General features: G+C 40.5%; 1 protein-coding gene across 2 annotated transcripts; it reads left to right on the top strand.

Annotated features, from left to right (window-relative positions):
- Positions 1 to 15,053: 15,053 nt before the first annotated feature.
- On the top strand, positions 15,054 to 22,155 carry arxa (aristaless related homeobox a). Of its 2 annotated transcripts, none has more exons than XM_046833634.1 (5): positions 15,054 to 15,426; positions 16,482 to 17,025; positions 18,272 to 18,317; positions 20,236 to 20,561; positions 20,711 to 22,155. In XM_046833634.1, exons 1-5 carry the CDS (start codon positions 15,249 to 15,251, stop codon positions 20,976 to 20,978), a joined length of 1,362 nt encoding a protein of 453 aa, XP_046689590.1. In that variant the 5' UTR covers positions 15,054 to 15,248; the 3' UTR covers positions 20,979 to 22,155. The 2 variants fall into 2 exon arrangements, with proteins under 2 accessions (XP_046689590.1, XP_046689591.1); XM_046833635.1 differs by having other exon boundaries at positions 15,055 to 15,426; positions 20,679 to 20,852.
- The last annotated feature ends 2,623 nt before the right edge of the window (positions 22,156 to 24,778 follow it).

Genomic DNA, 24,778 nt, shown 5'->3' with positions numbered 1-24,778 from the left:
AGAGAGGCTCAATTTATGCTTTTCTCAATATGGGTTTAATTAAGCTCAGACTGCACGTGACGTCAGCAGGTTTTTTTTTTTTTTTTTTGGTGGGTGGAGAAGATAGAGGTGTGCAAACAAATGTCTTTACTGGAAGCCAAGATAAACTCTGACAAAACAGGACAATTCCTGATCACAGTCACGTCTCGTGATATGTTTTTAACATACATTAATGCCAGATTAGTTTTTTATCTTCTAAATAAACTCATGCATAAATTAAATATTCAGTCTATTAGTAAGCCTGCTGTCTAGTTCTTCAGCAGATACAGTGTGTGTTAAAAGTGTGGAAACAAGGAGTTATGGTTTTTGAGAGACATATGCATGTTTCCATTTACCAAACTCTGTAATGTAAAGATATGTAGATGTACTTCAACCAAACAAATTTATAAATATCCAGATGTTCCAATTTATTTTTACACACTCTCTGCATCTGGACAGTTTGTTTCTCCAAACAGTCAGACGAAACACTTTGCAGTGTCTCCTGTATAACTGCTAAAAATGTTTTTCACTAGTTGGAGTTTTCTTGTTCATCTCAGAGCAGTTCAAGACGATTTAGGTGCGGTGACTGGGCAGGTGGTTCCATGATAGATATCATTCCAGACGTCTGCTCTCTAAAAAACAACTCAGAACTCAGACGTGTGCTTCAGATCATCGTTTTGTTGTACAATGAGCCGCAGTCCAGATGGAACTACATGGTGTTGAAGTGTGGAATGGGAGGCATGATGGTTCAGGATTCCTTTCACTTTCCAGAATTTTCTCTGCTCCAAAACAACTCCAAACTATTAATCTTCCACCTCCATGTGTGAGTGTGAAGGTGAGGGAGTCTGATCACATCTTCTCTTCTGTTCTCCATCTTACACAAGTTCTTCTGGTAGAGACACAAATCTCACATTTGGACTCCACAGAACTTTCATCATTTCACTCATTCACTGTTCAGTTACTGTGTGTTTTTGCCTTTAAATAGTTTGTTGCACAGAAACTAATGGAACATGCAGGTGTGTCAAAAACATCTAATACTTTTTCGCAGCCACTGTAACGGTGTTCAGTTCCCAGTAATGATTCTTACAAAGTACATGAAATTCATTTTTTTCCCTTTAAAACTTTTTTCCAGAAGTGTTCGATTCCTTTAATAACACAGCAGTTTGTTATACAAATAAGATGTTGTAGAACATCCATGAAGCAAAGAGCAGGTTAGTTCCTGTCCTTTAGGGTGGTAAAAGGAACTCTTCTTGATGATGTCTTCTCACTGATGAGTGTTTGTGAGGGTTTTTTTTTAACTGTACGAGCCTGAAGACATCTACACGTCCCGTGTAATCATTTCAGCAGCCACGTTTCCACCCTGTTTTATACAATACACATCCTATTCTCAGAAAGTCTGTGCTCATTGCCTACAGTTTTTCTCCAGTCTGTATGTATGCATCTAATATGTCAGAATTTTTATTATGCCTCACACCACATGCATCAGGTCCACCGTGCACCGTGCACCATCCTCAGCCCAGTAGCGTTCAGTTCTGTTTCAGCTCTCGGCCAGGTAATCAGCAGCTCTTCAGCCCGTGATTGCCTGGTCTGTGTGTATCAGGAGCTGGAACCTGGTCTGGAACTCAACTTCTGCTGGTTATGCATTGAATTTCCCCTGCTGTGCTTTATTTATGCCTTTCATCATCATGCAGAATCAATTTTCCTCCTTCATTCCCCTCTGTGCTACGCCCTCGGCGCCCTTCCTCTCATCGTGCTCGAAGGTAAATGGGTCATTTGACAAAAAAAAATAAAAATGGAGGAGGAGGTGGGGAAGGATACACCATTTTACTTTCAAAAAGCGAAATTTCAAACAATCTTTCTCACCGGTTTTTGAATAGCGTCTGGAAAGAGACACTTTGATGGGACATTGTGTTGGGCAATCTCAGTGTGGAAAGAGATTTTCTTAAACATGTTTTGGGTGATGTGTCAAATCTGCTGCAGAAATGTAAAATATTTGGGTCAAAAAAAAAAAAAAAAAAAAAAAGAATGCAAATAAAATCTCTAATAAATAACACTTTGGTTCTCGTCTGTAAGAACTACAAAAGGATGTAGAAAAATAAAACAGCTGGATTTCTGTTGTTGTTGATCAAACCAAAAAAACATCATCCTCTAACAGTTTCATACTTTTATGAAAAAAGATTAACAAGTAAACATATATATGATTATTTGATTGTACATCTTGGCAGCCTATTGTGTATATACAACATCATTTTTTTTCTTTGTTAATTTTGTTGTTAACACATTTCACACACACAATCACACATTTCATTAGTTTTCTAACGTACTGTTTTCATACAATCTTCTTACAATCTCTTATATGAATATGGGCCTCAAAAATGACAAATATGGTGTTAGAATGAAATTATTCCTAATTTTTTAGTCCAACCCCAAACAGGCTGAAGTTAAAGGGAATTAGAACAAATAACCGGCCCCTGGTCACTAGAAAGGGCCAAAGTTTTAGGACTTTCCAAACGTAATGGTAATCAGGTGATTGAATGGATTCTGATTGATTTTCACATCTCTAGACAAAACTATTTGTGTTTTTAATGCAACACAGATCTGAACAAGGAGATTCAATTACAGTTTAACTACAACATAATGTCTCCCAACGTGGGACTATCTATAGTTTATATAAAAGTTTAATCCGACACATTTTACACACAAAATCACACATTTCATTAGTTTCCTAACAAACAGCATCCTTACAATAATCACATACTTGGTATATAAATGTCTTTTATACAAATAATTGAAGACTAGTTGAATGGTACGGTTATTATAGTTATATTACTATTATAAAAGCATGAATAATCATACCCATGTGCAGTATTTCTCCAAATAACTACTACAGATGTTTGGTCAAATCGTTTATTAAAAAAAAAAAGCCAATGTCTGTTTTATAATGTATTAAAATTTGAAGCCTGAAAAATATTATCTGCATTAAATCAACTAATAATGATTGATTTCTTTACTCTTTCTTTCTCCTTTTTTTACTCTTCTGTTTATCCAGTTTAGATCAGCGTCATATCGTGAAATCTCGACTTTATTTTGTTTAAAATGGACTGTTTAATATTGCACATGTTATTGCTGATTGTTTTTTTTTTTTCAGGAAAAAAGTAAATCTAGCGTTTTCCTGCGGTGTCCCGCATCCAGCACGTTTCTGACAGAGATGCAGGAATAAAGGCAGAGTGAAGCGGCAGCTGCATCCAGTCCCCCGCTGGTCTGCAGTTTACTGCCCTGCGCTCAAAAGCCTAATGACGGAAAAGATCTCCAGCCAGTGTATGGAAATTGATCTGCACCCTCATGGGGAGAAAAACGACCAAATTAATTTTTTTTCTCCTTCAAACACATATAGGATATGCTGCATTCTTTATAGTCTGGAGGGGAAAAAAAAAATCCAGCCCTGTGATAGACTTCAAGATCGGACCGTGCGATCCGATACGAGCCTCGAACGCATTATGCTGATAAATAGGTTGGAAATAAAGCTCCTGGATGGCTTGCGTTTCTATTCATCAGATCAGGGTGTTAGATTGAAGTCCTGCTATGGAGATCGGATACAGATTTCAGCTGAAGAGAAGAAAGTCTGGATTTGTGTACAGGAAGAGAAACATTCTATTAAATGCCCCCTGGAACGTATAAATCCCACCCCAAAGGCATGTCTTGATCTACAATAGAAGCTCATTAGCAGAAAACATGGTGTGTTTTTGGCTCTTTGTCTTCCTGCAAACTACTTCCTTTTTCAAAGGAATGGAGTTTATTCATTAGAGAGAAGATCAGGGTTGTATGTTGTGGCTTTGAGAGTTTTGCTTCCGAACAGTTGCAGAAGTCTGACTTTCATCACCATCTCTGTCAGTGACATCAAATTATCTTGCGTTCAGACAGATCAGATCTTTCTCTGTAGCTCCTCATCACCTTCAGCAGCCCTGAATCTCAAACATGTACCACATACGAGGTGCTATCTAGAGGTTTCAATGCTAATGGTGTAACTGGTGTAACCACGTGCATTACCACATCTGTGATTTCATCATGAACAGCAAGTCAGAACAAAGAACAAATGTGAAACTCTGCCTGAAACTGGGCAGATCTGCCACAAAGACGTTTGGACGTGAGGTACGTTTGACATACGGCGACGCTGCGACGAGTCATTGGAGGTGTTTTGAGCTACATGTGCATATAAACAGTGGAAGAACAACACTGGAAGACAACAAGAAATCAAGAAGACCTCCAACGAGCTCAATCACCTGAAAAATGTAGAAACCATCTGGAAACTCATGCATGATGATCATCTGAGAACAATCCACATGATCTCACTTCCATGTCCTACCATATTTGGCAGATTCGGCTCCTGTGGACTTTGCCCTCTTCCTGAAGATGAAGATCCGACTCACCGTTTTGACACCGTTGCAGAGATCATTTTGACACGCTTCAAAAAGAAGACATCCAGGACAAGTCCCAGGAGAACACTGGGGCGCTGCATTGCTGTGTAACAGGACTATTTAGAAGGTGATCGTGTGGAAACGTAGATAAATAAAGTACTTTCTTGTAAACAGAACTTTTTGATTGTTTCCAAACTTTTTGATACGAATTCGTAACTCAAACATTTATGCCTTGATCTCACCTTAAACCTGGTGGGTGAAGGTAATAAAGGTTCTCGCCATCTTTTCAGTGTTCTCAGTATTTATCTGATTTGCTAATCAGGTTTGTTGAAAGATGTGGTGCGGTGTGTATCTCGGACCATATTTGCCGTCACGTCAATCGGTCACGCATTTATTCAACCCGCAGTCACTCTGACTTCCTGTTTAAAAGGACACACAGCAACGTACGGAATCAGATCCTGACAGCTTCTGCCATATTGCTTCGAAAAAAGGTGGTCTAATGATTCTAATAACACTGGAAAGTTCTTCCTCCGCATGTCACTTATTGTGTGCACTCACCTCCTACTGCTGCCGCGTCTCCACCACCTCCACTTACTTCTGATTAGATTTGCAGGGACGTCCACTATACCCTTTTAAAACGAAGTGCAGACGGCCTTTCGGAGTGGACTCACTCTCAATCTTTCACTCTCTTTCTCTCTCTCTCTCTCTCTCTCTCTGTCTCATGCGGGGGCTGTAATGTTATGCAAATGCAATAATACAGAGATAAAGACTGTTGCGGCGCACTGTGCTCCAGTGGTTCAAGCCCTGGTGGATCCTCAGAGCTCACGCTAATGAGGAAGGAATTATTCTGGAGTCATTAAACAGCGCCCTCGCTGACATTTCTCCCCTCCATCGCCCACTTCGGCCATTAAAGCACTGTACACACACACACACACACACACACACACACACACAGAGTTTGTCTTAAGGTCATTGTGAGGACCGTCCACCCAAAGGCAGGCTCTTTTAGATTTCCAGAAGTAAATAACAAGCTGCAGATTCTGGTACAGCAGATATCCTCATGGGGACCCTGTAAAGGTGTCACATATTCCTTCATAAGATATGAAAACATACACACACACATACACACACAGAATGCCATTGTGAGGACCATCCACCCAAAAGGGGGCTCACTTTTAGAATTCTACAAGTAAGCTGCAGATTCTGGTACATCAGATTTTTTTTTTCCCCAAAAAGGCCTCACTGAGATATAAAGTACGCACACACACACACACACACACACACACACACACACACACACACATGCACGCTCCTAGTTTCTTACACATCAGAATGTCACCAAATAGAAGATTACACACTCATCCCACGGAGAAAATTGCTTTAGAATCTTTTGGTTATACAGATGCATTTTGTTAAAATAAATAAATAAATAAATAAATAAATAAATAAATAAATAAGGCGTAAACACACACACACACACACACACACACACACACACAAACAAATACAAGCATAATCACTTAAGATGGAGATTCTATTGTCACTGGCTGCACCAGTTTCTCAGTTACATCAGACAGGAACCTTAAACTGAACTGGTGGTTTGTAGAAGCTGAAATACTCTCAGGCCTGATGACAGCATGCTGCACCTTTTCCTTGTCTTTGGACAAGTTTTCATCAATTGTGTGTAGGTTTTCCTTTTTAAATTGTCCTATGGTGTATAATATGAGTGTAAAGACCTCAAGCTTAAGCTCTGAAATCTAATTGAAGTTAGCAGGTAAAAGTGTTTTCTTTCTGAGTGCATGCGTATAATCTCCAGGTTTTCATGCAGCCGGTGAGATCCCACAGCAGCAGGGATGCAGAGAGCTGAAAACAGCTTCAGGAGTCATTGATGTTCCCTGCAATCCTATGTGGAGAGAAATGTATAAGGGAGGGAGGTGAAGAGAGAGACAGAAGCGTGTTGAGTGAAGTGATGGCGGTCGGGGGGCTCCGAGTGCGACCCCGGCGTGACCTCCACATCCACACAGAATTGACTGCTCTGACTTCCTCACCGCAGGAGCACCACACACCTGTACGCACAACAGGAATAAATCCAATATAGATTGCACAGCTTCACTAAATTCTTCTCTGCCCCCCTACCGAGTCGATCAGACCCTTAGACATGGATCTGAACGCTTTTCTTGCTGTAAATGTGTCTGAAGATCTTCAGAGCCAAGCCTCTGAGTCTCCGGGTCACCCCGGACCTAATGATGTCTTGCGCTTTATCCTTTATAAAACCCCCCTGGCTGCACTGTTGTGCTGAACAGAAGTTTAATTTGTAGCTGCTCTCATGCAGACACATTTCTATCCTTCACATGGAGAACCAAATTAAAGCATCCATACGCAATCCTGAAGTCTGACCCCACCCGGTCCCCTTTCGGCTGTGGAAAAATAAATATGATTAGAGTCAGACAAGGTGTCCTGATGAGCGCAGAGAAGGACAGAGAGAAAGACAGAGAGAGAGAATGAAATAAAATGGCTTCACATGGAGGACTGGACTCACCTGAACACTACAGCCATTACTGTCACAGCAAACACATGAATGCCTATTTCTGACCCCCCCAGGAAGCTAATTTCATTTGAGATGAAGTCCTCGATGGACTGCTGGACATTATATCTGATCTACCAGCTGAAGAAAAGACACACCGACATATCCCGGTCTTGAAAAATTTATCATAATTTGCTTATCTGCTTTCTAACCAGACCTTCCAATTAAATCACAGGAACTGCAGGAATCAGGTTTTTTTCCACATTAGTCCGCTAGATGGCACTAAAACCTCTTTTTTAATCAATTACTGACTAAAAGACTTTATTAATTATCAGAGACATGATTGATTAAATTAAAATGTTTAACATGTTACACATGACGTTATTTAAGATATACATAAATATTATTATTATTATTTTTTATCATACGAGTTTATATAATCTTTGGGCACGTGTGAAAACTGGTATGTGATTTTTTTGAACATCCCATTCCACATTTACTCCGTATTTCTCCTCCACTCTACTGCAAAGATGTTCCACTAGGTTTTGTGCAGATTAATTCAGCTACAAAGGTGTTGGTAAAGTCAGGTAGTGATGTAGGTGAGAAGGTGAGGAGGTCCGTGTTCACATTCATCCCAAAGATGTTCAATAGGGTTTAGAGCTCTAAAGAAAGAGCTCTTTAACAACAACCCATGTAAATCACATTCTAATGGAGCTGGCTTTGTGCACAGGGGCTTTGTAATGCTGGAATAGTTTTTGGTCTCTTAGTTCAGGTGAAGGGAAAATCTCATGCCACCGCATTCCAAGACATCCACAATTATGTGCCTCCAGGAATCACATATGACTGGAAAAGTCAGGTGTCCCAATGCTTTGGACCACATAAAGTATTAAACTTGCCTTTGGCTTTATTTTCAACACAAACTAATGATTCTGTACTTTTTAAAAGAAATTTATGTATTCAAATTATTGAAAAATGTTTGGTATTTTTAATCATAAATATTTTTTTTTAATTCTGTACACTTCAGCATTCGAGCTCCCAGTTCATCTTTTTTATTGATGCATCCTCCTTTTTTAATATCAACTCTATAAAATATTTGTCATTGAATTAAAAAAATCTTGTTGAACAAAACTATAGAAAATATATAACTATATATTTATAAATATAATGTTGATTTTACAATGTAAAAAAAACTGCTGCATGATTGGGAATTGAATGTTAAACAATAATTAAATCGGTTTTGAAGCAGGTTTTTTTTGGTCGGTTTGAGGATTTTGTGGTAAAAGTCTTGAGACAAACTAAAAACGTGTCAATGCATTCGCTTTTATGGAAATTAGAATGATTAAGAATCAAGCCTAGCATTTCTCCTCTAACAGGTTCAGGTCTCTTTATGAATAAAACTCTTTCCTTTTCCTTCTTCATAAAAATATGTTGATTAATTTTTTTTTTTGCAATATGAATATCTTCTAAATGCCATCTGCTTCATTGTGTCGTTTTCAGCAATTTACATAAAACTCAGACAAGGTCAGATAGCAGCGAAATCCCTCATTTACTCTAATCAGCTTTCATTTGCATGGCGATACGCACGCGCGCGCGATATTGACGCTAAGTGAATAAGCGGACTTCTCCCGATTCGAGGGGAGAACAAATTTATCATTTATTATCATTATCATATATATATATACTGTATATATATGCAGTTTGAAGCTCAGGAGAAGTATAATTTGCATGCATTACTTTGATTAACTTAATAAAGAACCTCAGATCTCTAAAAGAAAAAAAAAAAAACACGGCTGTTCGCTGCTGCTAATCAATAAAGGCCAGTAGGCGCACGAGGAACGCGGCTGCACACACACTCTGTGTGCTGTGTGTCCGGGTGGGTGGTGTTGGTGATGATGGTGATGTTGTTGTTGGTGTTGGTGGTGGTGGTGATCGTGGTGTTGGTGATGTTGGTGTTGGTGATGATGGTGTTGGTGATGGTGGTTTTGGTGATGTTGGTGTTGGTGATGTTGGTGTTGGTGGTGGTGGTGGTGGTGGTGTTGGTGATGTTGGTGTTGGTGGTGGTGATGATGGTGATGTTGCTGTTGGTGTTGGTGGTGTTGGTGATCATGGTGTTGGTGATGTTGGTGGTGGTGTTGGTGTTGGTGATGTTGGTGTTGGTGGTGGTGATGTTGGTGTTGGTGATGGTGTTGGTGGTGGTGATGATGGTGATGTTGGTGCTGGTGTTGGTGATGGTGGTGTTGGTGATGATAGTGGTGATGGTGGTGGTGGTGGTGATGATGGTGATGTTGGTGTTGGTGGTGGTAAAGATGGTGATGGTGGTGATGATGGTGGTGGTGGTGTTGGTGATGGTGGTGATGTTGGTGTTGGTGGTGGTGATGATGGTGATGTTGGTGTTGGTGTTGGTGTTGGTGATGGTGGTGTTGGTGTTGGTGATGATAGTGGTGATGGTGGTGGTGGTGGTGTTGGTGATGGTGGTGTTGGTGTTGGTGATGATGATGATGATGATGATGGTGGTCTGATTTTGATAGTAAGTGGTGACCGCGCGCGCGCTCACAGGGTCACCTGTAAAGCTTATTATATTGAGTTTGGACAGAGCCGTGTGGGCAAAAAAGGGGGAAAAAAAGAAAAAGAAAATAGAAAAATGGCTCGTGACCCTGTGTGACCCCGGGGCCATACCTCGCCTCACGCTCTCGGGGTCGATATGAATGCTGAGCTTTAATCTACAGCAGGCGCATATACATGTATGAAATGATGCGCAAAATTTGCAATCTCAAGAAACTTCCAGCGGAGGAGCAACAGCTATTCTGCACAGGCCCATTTTAGATTACTGACAAAATGAGGCAGAAGCTGTAGTGGTGCTGGCGAGAAGAAGAAAAAAAAAACAACAGAATAAATCTGTCACCTTCCTGCGCTCGGGTTCATCTACAAACGATGATGTTCAAACTTTTGTCACATGATGTCAATACGAGCGAATAAATCATTATTCCATTTATAAGTTTACCATTTATGGTGAACATCAGGGTCAAAAAGAACCCACGGAACAAACCGCTGACTGTGAGAACCAAAATATCAGATGGACAGATGTTGTTTTGCTACACTGGGAACTACCAATGATCCATAAACCTGAAGTACAAACCTTCTAGTAGCAGATCAGATCCATCGGGTATTTTTGTGGTTCATATAAACAGTATTAAAGCAACATCTGGACACCTGAGCATTTGTGCAGTTATCCAACCTGCCAATCATGTGGCAGAGACACAACTCAAAAAAACCACGCAGATCAAGAGCTTGTTGATTGGAATATTTCATCAGTGTTGAGCAGAAACCATCCTAGAATGGACACCATGCTGAGCCTTGAGGCTGCAACAGCAGATCATTCTGGGTTCCTCTACTGTCAGCCAAGCAGAACCTGAGGCTACACCAAACACACAGACCCAAACTGATCAGATAAAGATTTGGCAGCATGTGCACCTGACCTGATCTTACACCTGACCTACACATGACGTCATGAGTAATGCCGAGACTGGAGAATTTGATGTTTAAGATCTGATCCAATTAATCATCTAATGAACGTCATTTCCTGTTAGCCAAAGTATTTTACATTTCACGCGGAGGTTCTGTGACTCTGTGGTCCACGTTCTCTGTGTTTGTGTTGGACAGGAAGTGATCAGAGCAGAAGCTAAAGTGTGAAGGCTAAATAAATAAAACGCTTCTGCAGCATGGAGTCTTTGAGGAAAGGGTGGTCTTGGGTTTGCATGTTTGAGTCATCCCCCTTTTTTCTCCTCAATAAATTCGAATGATCGAGTCAGTTGAGCGAAATTAGAGTGCTTTTGTTTTTTATTAGAGCGTATTGCGGTTGGAAAATTACAGATGATCGCTCGCGCTCGGGATCGCTATTGTTGTTGCGATCATCGCCTGTCATTCTAAACTTGGGCTAACAAAGTCGTTAAATTGACTCCCTCGCACCCTCATTATGCGCAGTGTTAATAACCGCTAATTAACTTTGCTTACGCGCGCGTCGGAAAGCTCGTCTCCTCTCTCTCTCTCTCTCTCTCTCTCTCTCCTTCTCTTTTTGTTCTGAGCAGCATCCAATTAAGTCACAGAAACTGGAGTAACTGTCAGCAGAACGACTCCCAGACGACTAAAGACTGCGAGCAGACGGTCAGTCGTGAGAACAGACCCGAACCCACGCGCGCTACACGCGATTTCTCTTTCCTTTTCTTTCCTTTTCCTCCCTATTCATATTCACTTTCCTTTCCTATTTCGTCACCACTAAGTTTTATTAGTTTTTTTGTGCAAATGGAATGACGTCATTGTCCTGGCTTTACACTTCTTCCTCACACGGAAGGGCTTTGACCCAAAAACCTTCAGCACAACAATATTTGGATTTTAATGAATAATTTTCTATCATATGATTTACATGGTCTGCATGCGTTTATATCGGGGTTTATTTTTATTTACATTTCTTTATTTTGCTGATGCGATGTATCTACATGTAGATTGAGACAGAACGGAGTTAAGGAGGGTTAAAGGTCATGATCAGAGACACAAATAGATACTGATTTATAGCTACATCATTGGCTTTTTCTGTAATTTGACTGAGATTATGTGTAATTAGGATTATGGAATATAAAAAACATCAATTAGGTCAGGTCACTGTAAACAGGAATAATATTTATTTATACTGTTTTTTATATAATTCCATGTGCAAATCACCTTAATGTAAATTTTAAGTGACCTATAAAACGTTACTAACAGGTATAAGGTTTATGTGGCTCCAAATTCCTCGAATCTTTTCATTAAATACCAACACCTTCATTGTCGGGTTTATATCATTGTTAATGTTGTGTACATTATTAAACAAAATATAAACATTTTAATATATATTAACTTATAAATTATTAATAAAATGAATACAGTTATTGTGTGATCAGACCCTTAGGGTGAAGTGCTAATGGCAAATAATAAAACTCTTCCTCTTCTATCACAAAAAAGTAATGTGTTCTGAAATCAGTGCAGAATGTAAAGGTGGGAAAACTGCATCAAACACCTCGACCAAATATCTAACATGAATCCTGTTTGACCGCAGTTCTGCCTCAATACACCAAATTCTGACTATTACATTTCCTTTTGTAAAAGAAGGAAAAATGTTCCTGAATCAAAATCCAAAAGAGATCATATGCTGTAAAAAAGAAATGCATGCAGATATAATAAGTGTTGAATATTATACAATAAGTCATGGATGTTTATCTTTATTCTGCAAACCTGAATTGCATAAAACAGTAAGTCTGGGTTAGGGTTAGGGTCTGTCCCTGTGATGGACTCTGTGTTCCTGGGAAAGTGCATCAAATTTTAAACAATAAAATGTCTTATAAATAAATGTAGACGCGTCACCATGTACATTTCCATCCCTAATAAATATTCAACACTCACAGAAAGCCAGGGTTCAGGTTGGGGAACATTTGCAGACTTTTATAGGATACTCCATGCACCTCTATTCAGTATACTGCCAAACTGCCAGCAGAGGGCACTGCATGCAAAAAAGCAAAACATTCAAAGCATTTGGGCCTCTGGGCTCCTGCAGACAAGAAATCAGTGATCACCAACCTTCCAGGAGATCCATGCTTACTCCAGAACTGAGTTCCAAATTCCAGAAATCCGACGTCTGCTTCAGATAATCAGTGGACTTGATTAGGCCGATCAGATCTGCTGGGTTTGGTTTGAAAATGAAATCTTTTGGAAAAAAGCAGAGCTGCAAATCATTGAGCTGGAAGATTTTAATTCTTCAGACTTTTCCACACCACTGGATGAAGTCCATATCGAAAACAGATTATTTATTATATATGTATTTATTTAATTTAAACGAATTTTCCTATGAATATTAACGGAAATGGCGTCAAGAATTTATAAAAAGAATAAGTGTTGCTTTGACAGAAGGACAGTTTTTACATAATCCATAACTTATTCCATACTTTTGGAGATTTTTATTTTTCTAAATTTGTCTTGAGTACGATTCCAACCATTTTTACGCCTTTATAATAAAAATATTCAATCGATGTTGTGGAATCAGTCATCAGTGTTTTAACCTTCACTCTGGGGATGATTTCTATCTGGGAAAATGTCCATGCTGTACCTTTAAATAGCGTTCAGATCACAGCAGATGCAGTGGAGCACCATCAGTAAGTTTTCCTCCAAGTCCATGAGTCCATGCAGCAGCAGCAGGAAGTTGCTAAATTTCTGAAATGGAACAAAAAAAACAAAGCAGAACAGCAAGTATTAGTTTCCACGCCACTCATAACATAGACTGTTGTACAAATTATCAAGTTAGACTTGTTGTGAAAATATGACACCCAGTAGCATCAGGGGAATTGGAGGAAAAGGAGAACAAGTGGTCCGCGCGCCTTGTGCTAAATAGACCACGGAAAATTAAATATGTGAAAATTGCGCATTTTGTCTTCCTCTCCATCTTCCTCTCTCTCTCTCTCTCTCTCTCTCTCTCTCTCTTTCTCTCTCTCTCGCTCTCTCTGAACGTGTGTGCTTGTAATTAGTGCATTTAAACAAAGCGCGGATATCCTGCTGGCGGTAATAGTCCCTGACATTTCTTTTCTTGGGTTAATAACAGAGTGCGTATAAATGAATCAAATTGTGGCCCCAAATTACATAGTGACTTTAAATACGGGTCTGTATTGCGCGGCTGTTTGGGACCGAGGGGGAAAAACCGTTTTATATTGTTATTATTGTCATTAGTCTGTTGATCTGCTTTACAAATGCCCCAGAAGTTTTGGAGCAGGAGTGTATTTGTGGCACAGATTTACTGCTTACTGCTTGTGGATATTAATTACATTGACTTGTAGATGATTGTAAACGAAGGACAGGCTGCAGACTCGTGGTCACAATGCGCAAGAAAAACAGGCATGAAACATTTACAAGATTTTTTTTAACCAACATTTAGAAACCTCCTTCGATCGCAGTGTAACAAACAGGCAGTCATCTTCAGAGGCCAAAATTAAGGTCATAACGTAGACTAGCTTGAGTGTTTTCTGGGTATTTCATAATTATTTCTTGATGTGCCTCTTCTCGGGCTGTAACAGAGCTGCACAGCTCCTTATAGTCTGCTGAATGGAGAGAGTAAATTGTAGCTTGTTGAAGTTTCAGGATTGAATTCTAAAAAAAAAAAAAAAAAGATCCTTTTGAGCAGGGTCACGCCATCCACAGCAGGTTAAATAGACTTCTCAATCAACCTCTCCAGGCTCCTGAGTCCAGTTACCTGCAGGCCATTATCACCACCTTCAACCATCTGAGACTATCTGATCGCTCCAGAGAGGACAGGCAATTAGGGGGGCTGAGGAGGGCTAGCAGTCTGTTAGAAAGGCTACCAAAGTGTGAGGAAGGCAACCAGAAGCACTCAACACCAACCTGCTACCATCTTATAGGTGTTCTGATATCTGATACATCTCACATATTTATATCTTTATATAAATATTACTGAAATACAGTCCACAGTGGGAGAATGTTTCTATTATATAATGTTGTACATTGTAAAAAAATATTATAATAATAACAGTTATAAATATTATTTGTTATGACGGTCGTAATAATATATTTGCAAATAAATATGATGAGATAGATAGATAGATAGATAGATAGATAGATAGATAGATAGATAGATAGATAGATAGATAGATAGATAGATAGGTCATCACGTATTATTTTCTCTCTTCTAATTTACTTTACTCCTCCAAGCCAAAAAAAAAATTGTAATAACAGTTTAATTGTGTTTATAAACCCCGAAGCCACGCCCCCCACCCCCTGCGATCTGACATTAGTAGATATTTGTAAGGACATCAAACCTCTTTTGTTTTGTCGGATGTAAAAATGCTGCTCGTTTTAATGTAATTGAACTGTGAAGTCGGTTTTATTGGACTCATGTCAGTTTCTCAGGCTGGTGAACTTTAATGAGAAAACTGAAAGATCCCCCTTTTCCCCCCGGGAGCCAATCAGATTGTCGCTCCACGTCAGTGCGGCGGAATGGAGAGAGGAGCTGCAGCGCTGAGGAGCTCCACACACTTAACCATTACACACCGACACACACACTCACACACACACACACACTCTCTCACACACACACTCTCGCAGCCAGAGAGAGAGAGAGAGAGAGAGAGAGAGAGAGAGAGAGACGCACCTCGGGTTACAGGAGCACAGAGGGTACAGAGCGCTCGCACTGTTACAACCTGGAACTTCTCTGATCGCCGAAGACAGAAAAAGAAGCTGAAATCGAGAGAAAGATAAAAATGAGCAGTCAGTTCGACGACGATGCGCGCGACAGAAGTGAGTGTAAAAGCAAATCTCCGACCGTCTTGTCCTCCTACTGCATCGAGAGCATTTTGGGCCGGAGGAGCCCCTGCAAAGTCCGACTGGTGGGCGCGCAAAGTTTAACCGCGCGGCCGGAGCACGAGCAACCTTCAGAAGGTACGACACACACACACACACACACACACACACTCTCAAACACTCTTACACGCTCCAACACACACTCATACACTCACTCCCGATCTCCTAGCAGTTTGTGTTTGTGTTTGTGTGTGTGTGTGTGTGTGTGTGTGTGTGTGTGTGTGTGTGTGCACTCAATCTATTAAATAACATTTTAAAAACTGTTTTAAAACTCAGCGAGGTTCCATCGCCTTTTTCTCGAAAAGAACATTGAAATTTCCTCCTGCCTGAAATCAGAACATGGAAACTCGTAAACATGAACATCTCGTGGACTTTTCCGGCTTTAACAGTAACCCGTGCGCTGTTTATTTTTTTTTTTATGTATTTATATTTAACGTGTTATATGTTTTAATAAATAATCAGGAGATCAGACCTGGTTACACCTTCAAACTCCACATCTCCAGGAGCTGTGTGTCCAAACACTCCATCAGCCGTACAACAAGGGCAAAGTTATGAGATTAGCAATATATTCATACATTAAATTTATATTGTTATTATTATTATTATTATTATTATTATTATTATTATTATGTAATAAGCTGTTTTTTATTTGTATTTTTTAACGAGACATTCGTAGAGAAATTCAAGAAATAACGCCGATTGTTAAAATTGTTGCTTGTTGGATTTATTTTATTGTTTAAAACTCATAAACAACATAAAATGTCCTCGTGTGTTTACTGAATTATAGCATAAAAACCCGAGATTATAGTTAAAAAAAGAAAGGTTTATTTTTGTTTACTAAAATTATTGTTTTTAATTATTTAAAAAAATATATTTTAAGTAGCAGTTTTTGCGTCAATATAAAAAAATACCTAAAGCTCTCAAAGCCACGTGTCAAATTAATATATATATATATTTTATTATTTTATTTTGGAGGTAAATGTATACAGGAAAATGTTTTGCTCCAGATGTAGACATCAGCTAATCTGCACATGTTCTTGTATGAACAGTAACAGTAGATTTCTGAGTAAATGAGGTTTTTTCTTTAAAAATAAAAACAGAAGTTAAATTTGTGAAAATTGTTGCTGTTTCAGTTTCTAGTAAAGACCTCACCTTTGACTCGGACATGCATCTTCCGCCCAAACTGCGGCGGCTTTACGGCCCCGGGGGCAAATACCTGGACACGAGCAGAGTGTTTCAGGAGCACGGGGAGAAAGGTGATCCCGGCTGCGAGGGCATGAAGATCAGCCAGGCGCCGCAGGTGAGCATCAGCCGGAGCAAGTCGTACCGGGAGAACGCGCCGTTCAGCGGGCTGGAGGAGGCGCGCAGCAGCCCGGAGCTGGCCGAGCTCGGGGCGCTCAAGTTCGAGGAGGACGCGGTGAAGGAGGAAGAAGAGGAAGAAGAGGAGGAGACGTGCGGAGCCGAGCACGGCCTATCGCCCAAGGACGAGCCGAGCCCGCGTAACGACACAGACGTGAAGGACGGCGAGGACAGCGTGTGCCTGTCTGCGGGCAGCGACTCGGAGGAAGGCATGCTGAAGCGGAAGCAGAGGAGATACAGAACCACGTTTACCAGCTACCAGCTGGAGGAGCTGGAAAGGGCTTTCCAAAAGACCCACTATCCAGATGTGTTCACCAGGTACGCACACCTAACCCTCATATAATAATAATAATAATAATAATAATAATAATAATAATAATAACAATAATAACAATAATAATTTGTAGTAATGGATAAAAATTGCATACGTTTAAGAAATACTAAATTCTCACATCTGTACAAAAACAAAAACTATTAACAATACTCTGTACAAATTATTTTATAAACGTCCAACCAAAAAAACGGATGTACTCATTAACAATACTACTACTAATATTAATATTAATAATAATAGTAATAATAATAATAATAATAATAATAATAATAATCATTATTATTATTATTATTATTATTATTATAGAGCAATAATGAACACCATGCAGCATTCAAACCCAACCACGATTTTCTGCTGCATTTCTAAACATTTTTCCAGCTAAAATTCTCCATAAAATGTAGATGATTATTTAAAAAACAATCCCCCAAAATGTGCATTTTATTCGTGAACTTTATTAAATGTATTTATACTCGTATGTTAAAAATATTATTTCTGTAACCGAGAGTTAATAAAACACCAGTTTCTACAAATCTGGACATATTAGAAATTAATTAGAAAATTTCACAATGCGCGTTTTTTTAAACACAGAAATGTGCGCATGTGATAAATTAGGAAACGCAGTTGGAAAAATCTTAAATTTTCCCACACAAATGTCATTTATATTTGTTACGGCTTCGAGGCACACAGCATGAAACAACAATAATAATAAATAAAATGAAAATTATTTAGTTGATTTGTATATTACCTGACATTTTCCAGTGAATATTCACGAACATCATATTTTACAAAATCATGCTTTTATAATTATAAAAAAAGATATAGCAATAGAACACACAATTGTTTTAAAAATAATAATAATCTTTTCCTTTTTTTTATAAATCGGTGGCGTTTATTGTCTTTTTTTATATATTTTTTTAAATCGATGTGGCTCGTTTTTCTTTTCAATCGTAATTGTAATTGCATCCATTCTCTTCCAAAATGCTAAATGGTGATGCGGTTCCTGTCAAGGCCTATAGTTTGAATCGCCATTATTTCCGTCATTATGTATTTAAAGCTTTTAGAAATAAAGAGAGAATAAAACAGGGGGAAAAACGTGTGTGTGTGTGTGAGAGACAGAGAGAAAGAAAAAGATTGTACAACTGTACAATACTAAATCTATTTTTGATTTGTTTTATTTCGTCTGTGTCTGATTGAGATGTTAAATCTGTGTGTGTGTGTGTGTTGTTTCAGAGAGGAGCTCGCGATGCGTCTGGACCTCACCGAGGCGCGTGTTCAGGTAATTAGATTGATGAATTATCACTATACCCATCAGATCACATTATTACAGTATAGTTAATGATTATTACAGTATTATAGACTCGAGCTGATCTACTGAACACACCTGATAAATATTTATATATTATTTATACCTTCTTAAAAAAAAATAACAATCCGTGCATTTGAAAATATTTATTTACTTTCTATGAAACTATGCGTTCAATAGTTATACTATCTATCTATCTATCTATCTATCTATCTATCTATCTATCTATCTATCTATCTATCTATCTATCTATCTATCTATCTATCACACACACACACACACACACAGAGAGAGAGAGAGAGAGAGAGAGAGAGAGAGAGAGAGAGAGAGAGAGAGAGAGAATAATAAACGCTGTAATTAGACAGGAAATAAAAAAAGGATGTTGTTTTTTCCGAATTGAAAGTATTCTTAGAAAGACATGGTTTGATTCTTTGGAGATTTAAGAGAAGAAAAAAAACTCCTCGTGTGTATAATCATCAGGTGTTCTCAGTGAAAGCCGCCTTCATGTTCCTGGTTATTTATTTGATGTATTAGTGGAGCGTTAAGTTTTCCGTGAATTCCGGGGGAATTGCGCTAAGCGGCTTGTTCTCTATCTGGCTAATGGCCTATATTTAATTTCATTTGAAAGTGTAGCCTCAGCAGTGTTAAACGACTCCCCGACGTCACGCCGGAGATCTCTCCTGTTATCCAAAGTTATTACATGCAATGGAGCGAGCGTTTTAACGGCAATTACGCAGACGGACGCGCGCAGTCCGTAAAAGCGCACTTAGCGCAAGAGCAAACACTGCTATTCCAGCGAGAAAATGGTGTTTGAATTCTCATCGCCCCTGTGCGGGTGGAGGAGGAGGAGATGGAGTTGGAGGTAGATGAAGAAGAAGAAGAGGAGGAGGAGGAGGGTGTGAGGATAATGCTATTTGATTTCCCATTTTGTGATTGTAATAGACCAGCATTGATCCGATGCTTTGCACTTGGAACAAGTGAGACTATTAAAGGTGTTTGTCGCCCCCTCCAGCCCTCCACTACCACCACCCTCCTCCTCCGCCTCCTCCTTTCCAATCCAGCCTATTCAAAGCTTGCATGATCAAGCTCCACTCCCATAACCAGAGAAACAGTACACACACATGTCAGGGTTATTGCCAACATAAAACAACAGATGTCTGTTTGGGCCTGCGGATGAACAAATCACTTAATGGGCCGATCAGGAGGTGATAAAACTCATAAATTCCCCAGGGGCCCTGTAATGCAAAAAAGCCTCCGTGTGTGTGTGTGTGTGTGTGAGATAGAGTCAGTGTTGACAAAGTCCTCATTGCGAACACACTCGTCTCCAAGCCCTGGCATTGTAGTAGGCCGTAGGCCATACACACACACACACACACACACACACAGTGCAGTGATGAGTTGGGGCTCCCGTGGGAAAGTTAAATACCCTTTCAAAGTCACTTGCATTTTCAGGAATTTTCATTTAAAGTGTATTAATTGTTACTGCCCCCCGTTCAAGCCGTTAGATCCCAAATCCTTTGTGAACAAAGCTCTTAATTACCGTACTCCACCCCGTTTTTTTCCCCTCGCTGCAGCCGAAAACCAGCTTTTAATTAGCAAAGTTAGGCTAACAGACCATAAGGGAGCAGGGCTCAGGGTCATGTAATTACCCTTGACTTTCCGCCTATTTGTCACCTCATTAAAGAGAAGCAAATATTGCAGACGGATTACAGTGTCATGCTCAGACAAGCATGCAGAGCGTGCTACGCAATTCTGGATACAAAGTGAACTCAGGAAGCTACCGTGAGATGACGATATGACTCACGACACCCAGACAAACGTTTGATCATGTTTTTCAGATGTAAACTAAACCAGGCCGTGTCCGTTAACGGAAGCCGTTCTTTGTGTCCAGGTCTGGTTCCAGAACCGTAGAGCAAAATGGAGAAAGAGAGAGAAAGCAGGAGTTCAGTCTCATCCTCCAGGTCTGCCATTCCCTGGTCCGCTGGCTGCAGCTCACCCCTTGAGTCACTATCTAGAGGGAGGCCCGTTCCCTCCTCACCCACACCCGGCTCTGGAGTCGGCTTGGACCGCCGCCGCAGCAGCCGCCGCCGCTTTCCCAGGACTGGCGCCACCACATAATAGCTCTGCACTTCCTCCGGCCACGCCCCTCGGCTTAGGCACCTTCCTGGGCACAGCCATGTTTCGCCATCCAGCCTTCATAGGACCCACTTTTGGCAGGTAGGCCTGCTTGATCACGATCACAGCTAGAAAGTGCAACACTTTAATAATGACCTCTAAAGAAGTTAAGGAACGTCTGCATGATGGAATGTATTTTTTTTTTTTTCTTTTCTTTAGAATTTTCTAATCAGCTTGACTCTTCTGCTCAGACTTTTCTCCAGCATGGGTCCCCTGACCAGCGCTTCCACGGCCGCCGCTCTCCTGCGCCAGGCCACGCCGCCGGTGGAGAGTCCGGTGCAGCCACCCGCCGGACTGTCTGACCCGCCCACCGCCTCGTCCTCTTCCTCGACCTCCACAGCTGCCGACCGCCGAGCATCGAGCATCGCCGCGCTACGTCTTAAAGCAAAAGAACACTCGGCCCAGATCACTCAGCTGAACATTCTGCCCACCAGCGCTACGGGGAAGGAAGTCTGCTGAAGCTGTCGCTCTGAAAAACAAACCACTTACTGAAAAAAATAATAATAAAGCATGACCAAATCCACAGTGCAACAGCACACACACACACACACACACACACACACACACACACACACACACACCACACACAAGCTGTCGGAGCCCTGGAGGCGTGATGCACTGTTACAGCACCCATCGTATTGGACATCCTCCTTCAACGACCCGAACCCCAGACTGCAATGTAGCTACGCTGGCGAGCGACAGCCAGTCAAGCTGTACTTGAAAGTCACTCAATTTGTTTATTTTTTTCTTTTGGGTCAGGGATATGATGAGAGCACTCACACACAAAATAGAAACATCTTCTCCCCTGCAAGAAACATCAGCTCCAGTGTGGGGCCAGAGGAGGGGGTCAATATGCCAAAGGGAACTTTGCACCATCACCAAATTCCACCAAATCAACATGAAAAATATAAAAAGAAAAAAAAACACCTCCCATCCTCTCAGTGAAGATTTCTCCTCCATCTCATGTGTTATGATCTTCTGGATGAAAATGAACCAATATCTTCAAAAGGACAGTGATGGAGTTCAGACTGCATAATCATTGATCTGTTAAGAGTAGCCTATTTGTACATACATATACATATATAAATACACACACACACACACACTTAGCACTGTAAAGATGATAAATTGAATTTGGGGTAAGGGACTGAACCTTAAGCGTAAAAAAAGTTGTACATTTGAAAACATTGAAGTTGAAATTCACTTGATGTAGTATTGTATGAATGTTTCCTAGTAGAGCTCGACTTATGTTCATTTCACAGAATTTTAGCTTTGTAGATGATTATTTATGTCTATCCTGTGGACTGTTCAGATCCACAGCAGGACACACACTGCTGTTCCACCAGAGACTCATGTGGGTTTGTTTGTTTTTTTGTTTTTTTTTGTGGAGGGGGGTGGGGGGTGCGGGGTGACCGACCCACGTGGAATAATAATAATAATAATAATAATAATAATAATAATAAAGTATAAATAAATCTGATGAATTAATCTGATGGAACCCCCTAACTATTATTTGACCGTTAATATCATTTTTTATTATTTCTATTGTTTAATTCAGTTATACGAGAAGAAAAAAAAAAAAACATCTGCACAATGTACAGCATGCATTCAAAAATAAAGTACAGAAGCAATATAATTTAAGATTTCTTTTGATGAATACACGCTATTTTATTGTAATTAAGATCATTCTGTACGAGACAAGTTTATAAAGAAGTCGTGCCTGTATTATTAACGAGTTATTAATGCAGAGAAACGCGAAGTTGGCAATTTTACGGACGGCAGAAAATATATATTTGCGCTTTACTATTATTTCTAAAAGTATTGCTGTTCGTGGGTAGTGCTTTAACGTGTAAAAGAAGGGGTGTGTGTGTGTGTGTGTGTGTGTGTGTGTGTGTGTGTGTGTGTGTGTGTGTGTGTGTGTGTGTGTGTGGGGGTAAAGAGATGATTATTCGCTCCATTAAGTCGTGCTTATATTCATGGAGCTTTTTCAATTCCACCTGTTAACAAAACACGCTTGGAGAAGTTTAAGAGGCCGCAAATTGAACTCGTTCTGTGTAATGCCTCCTAAATCCGCCCGAGTCTTTTCTTATTAATGAAGTAACAACCGGTTTATCAGAATGTCTTTTCTCTGGATTGAGTTCCCTCCCTGAAACCCTCTCCGCCATTACAGCAATCAATGCGGGTCTCCTTTCAGCCAAGCCGTTCTGACCCGTCCATGGTGTCGAGGCAAATCGCGTGAAATTACCTCTAGGATTAATTTTCCCTTCTTCTCCTTCTTTATTCTCCTCGTGGTGAAAAGGGTTCCCTTTCCTTGTTTTACAGCCGCTAATCCGACTCAAACCACAAACACGCAGGATCAGTGCAAATGGAAATAAAGCTTTATGAAGATGGGTTGGAAGAAAGACCAGTCTTTCTCTTTCTCCCTCTCTGTGACTCTTCACATAATTTATTCTCACTAACTCCATGCGCTTAGGACCCCCCTTCCATTACCTTCCCTTCCCTCCCTCTCCTTCTCTCTCTCTACCAATCTCTCCATCTATCTTTCAAGACTCCTAGAAGTCCATATTAAACATCTGACACGCCATGCTGCCTGACAAGAGCAGCAGAATCTGTTCAAAGAGGGCATTAAGAAGGGGGGAGAAAAGAAACCTATTTTCTCTGCAGCTCCAGTGGATGATGTTGACCAGGCAAAGCTCTGGAGGACAGGCCGCTTCTCCACCTCCATTTAAGATTATCAAGAATTCATTTATCTCGTAATTATTATATTTTTTTGTCAATGTAATTACTGATAGGAAGGTGACATTGAGGGCAAAATAGAGAAACTCGAGTGAGAACCGAAGCAACAAGTTTGTTATTAATATTTTATAATGACGCAAAAAAAAAGGAGGAAAGAACGCAGAAGTTTTGGGTTATAATCGTAACATTTGTCGCCGGGATAAAAACATTTATCATCACATCACCAGTGGCGAGCTGGAGTCAGAAAATCCATCTCAGATCAACTTTTCTTTTGTACTTGATTGTGAATTTCTTGAGTCGCGTCCGGAGCGGATGATAATCAGCACGACGCGGGTTTTTGCGCCTCTCGCTCCGGCCGCGGCTCGATTGGATTGGCCGGGTGCTGAAGGCACTAAAAGCGCTTTGATGAGGCTCTCGTCTCCCTTTTTGGAGTCGCGGAGAAGAAGGGAAAAAAAAAAAAAAAAATCAGTGAAAAGCCTGAATGACTGGGGGCCCCCACTCGCACTTTCCCGAACCCCCTGCCTCCTTTTCCCCTCTCCCTCCGTGGGCGCGTCTTAATTCCCCCGCGTCTCTTTTACTCTCATCCAATTAGTTCAGTGTATTAAGCGGTTTATCATCTCATAGATCGCTATTGAAGGAAACAAGGGGACCACTTTGCTACGGGAGCGGCTTTTCCTTTTCACACCCACGGCTACTTACATATTCCAGCGCGCAATGAATAATAGCGAGAGAATGGAGCACTAATTCCCTCATCAAAGGAAACCTTGTCCTACTACTATTTCTGGTCCGAAAGGCGGGCAATAAAGCTTAGCCAGACACACACACACGCACACACGCACACACAGTTCTTATTAGCTTAGTGAGCAAAATGAATGCAAAGCTGTGCGGTCATTGAGAGAGCCGCAGTTTGAAAACAGCCTCCGCTGGCACGATAAACGCTTTTGGAGGAATGCGTCACTGAAACCCGAGTCCATACACTGATGATTTAACCTTGTAAAGTGCGCTGGGAAAAAAATCCATTCTTTTAAGCAGCAATAAACTATTCAGACCATGTAAAGTATTTTTTTTTCTCCATTCGCAGCGACGCACAGCAGATGTGATATAATAAATATATAAATTAACTTCTCCGGCGACATGGGCCTCTGCATGAGCGCTGTCCATCACACACACACACACACACACACACACACACACACGGGACTAAACCCAGGCCAGAAAGCCACTCTGAACGTGTACACTCTCTGAGGTCGATGCCATTAGTGGCTGTCGTCTAAAGTGATTTTTCGAGCACGGTACTTATGGAAATTGGCATTTGCAATGATGAAATGGCGTAAGGCAGGAAAAATTCACCTGTCATTATAAACACATAGAACAAGCGCAATTTCTTTTAACACATGAAGCAGAACTCGCTGCAATACTCCTCCGCGACCCCTCATCCATGCCCTGTTTTACAAAGCAATTTGCCCCGAAACCTTCCCCTCGAAGATATCGACTCCAAACGCTTTAAACCCCAACAAACTTAA

Source organism: Silurus meridionalis, chromosome 21, assembly GCF_014805685.1.
Source record: "Silurus meridionalis isolate SWU-2019-XX chromosome 21, ASM1480568v1, whole genome shotgun sequence".
Taxonomy (NCBI): domain Eukaryota; kingdom Metazoa; phylum Chordata; class Actinopteri; order Siluriformes; family Siluridae; genus Silurus; species Silurus meridionalis.
This window is presented reverse-complemented; position numbering and strand designations above follow the sequence as displayed.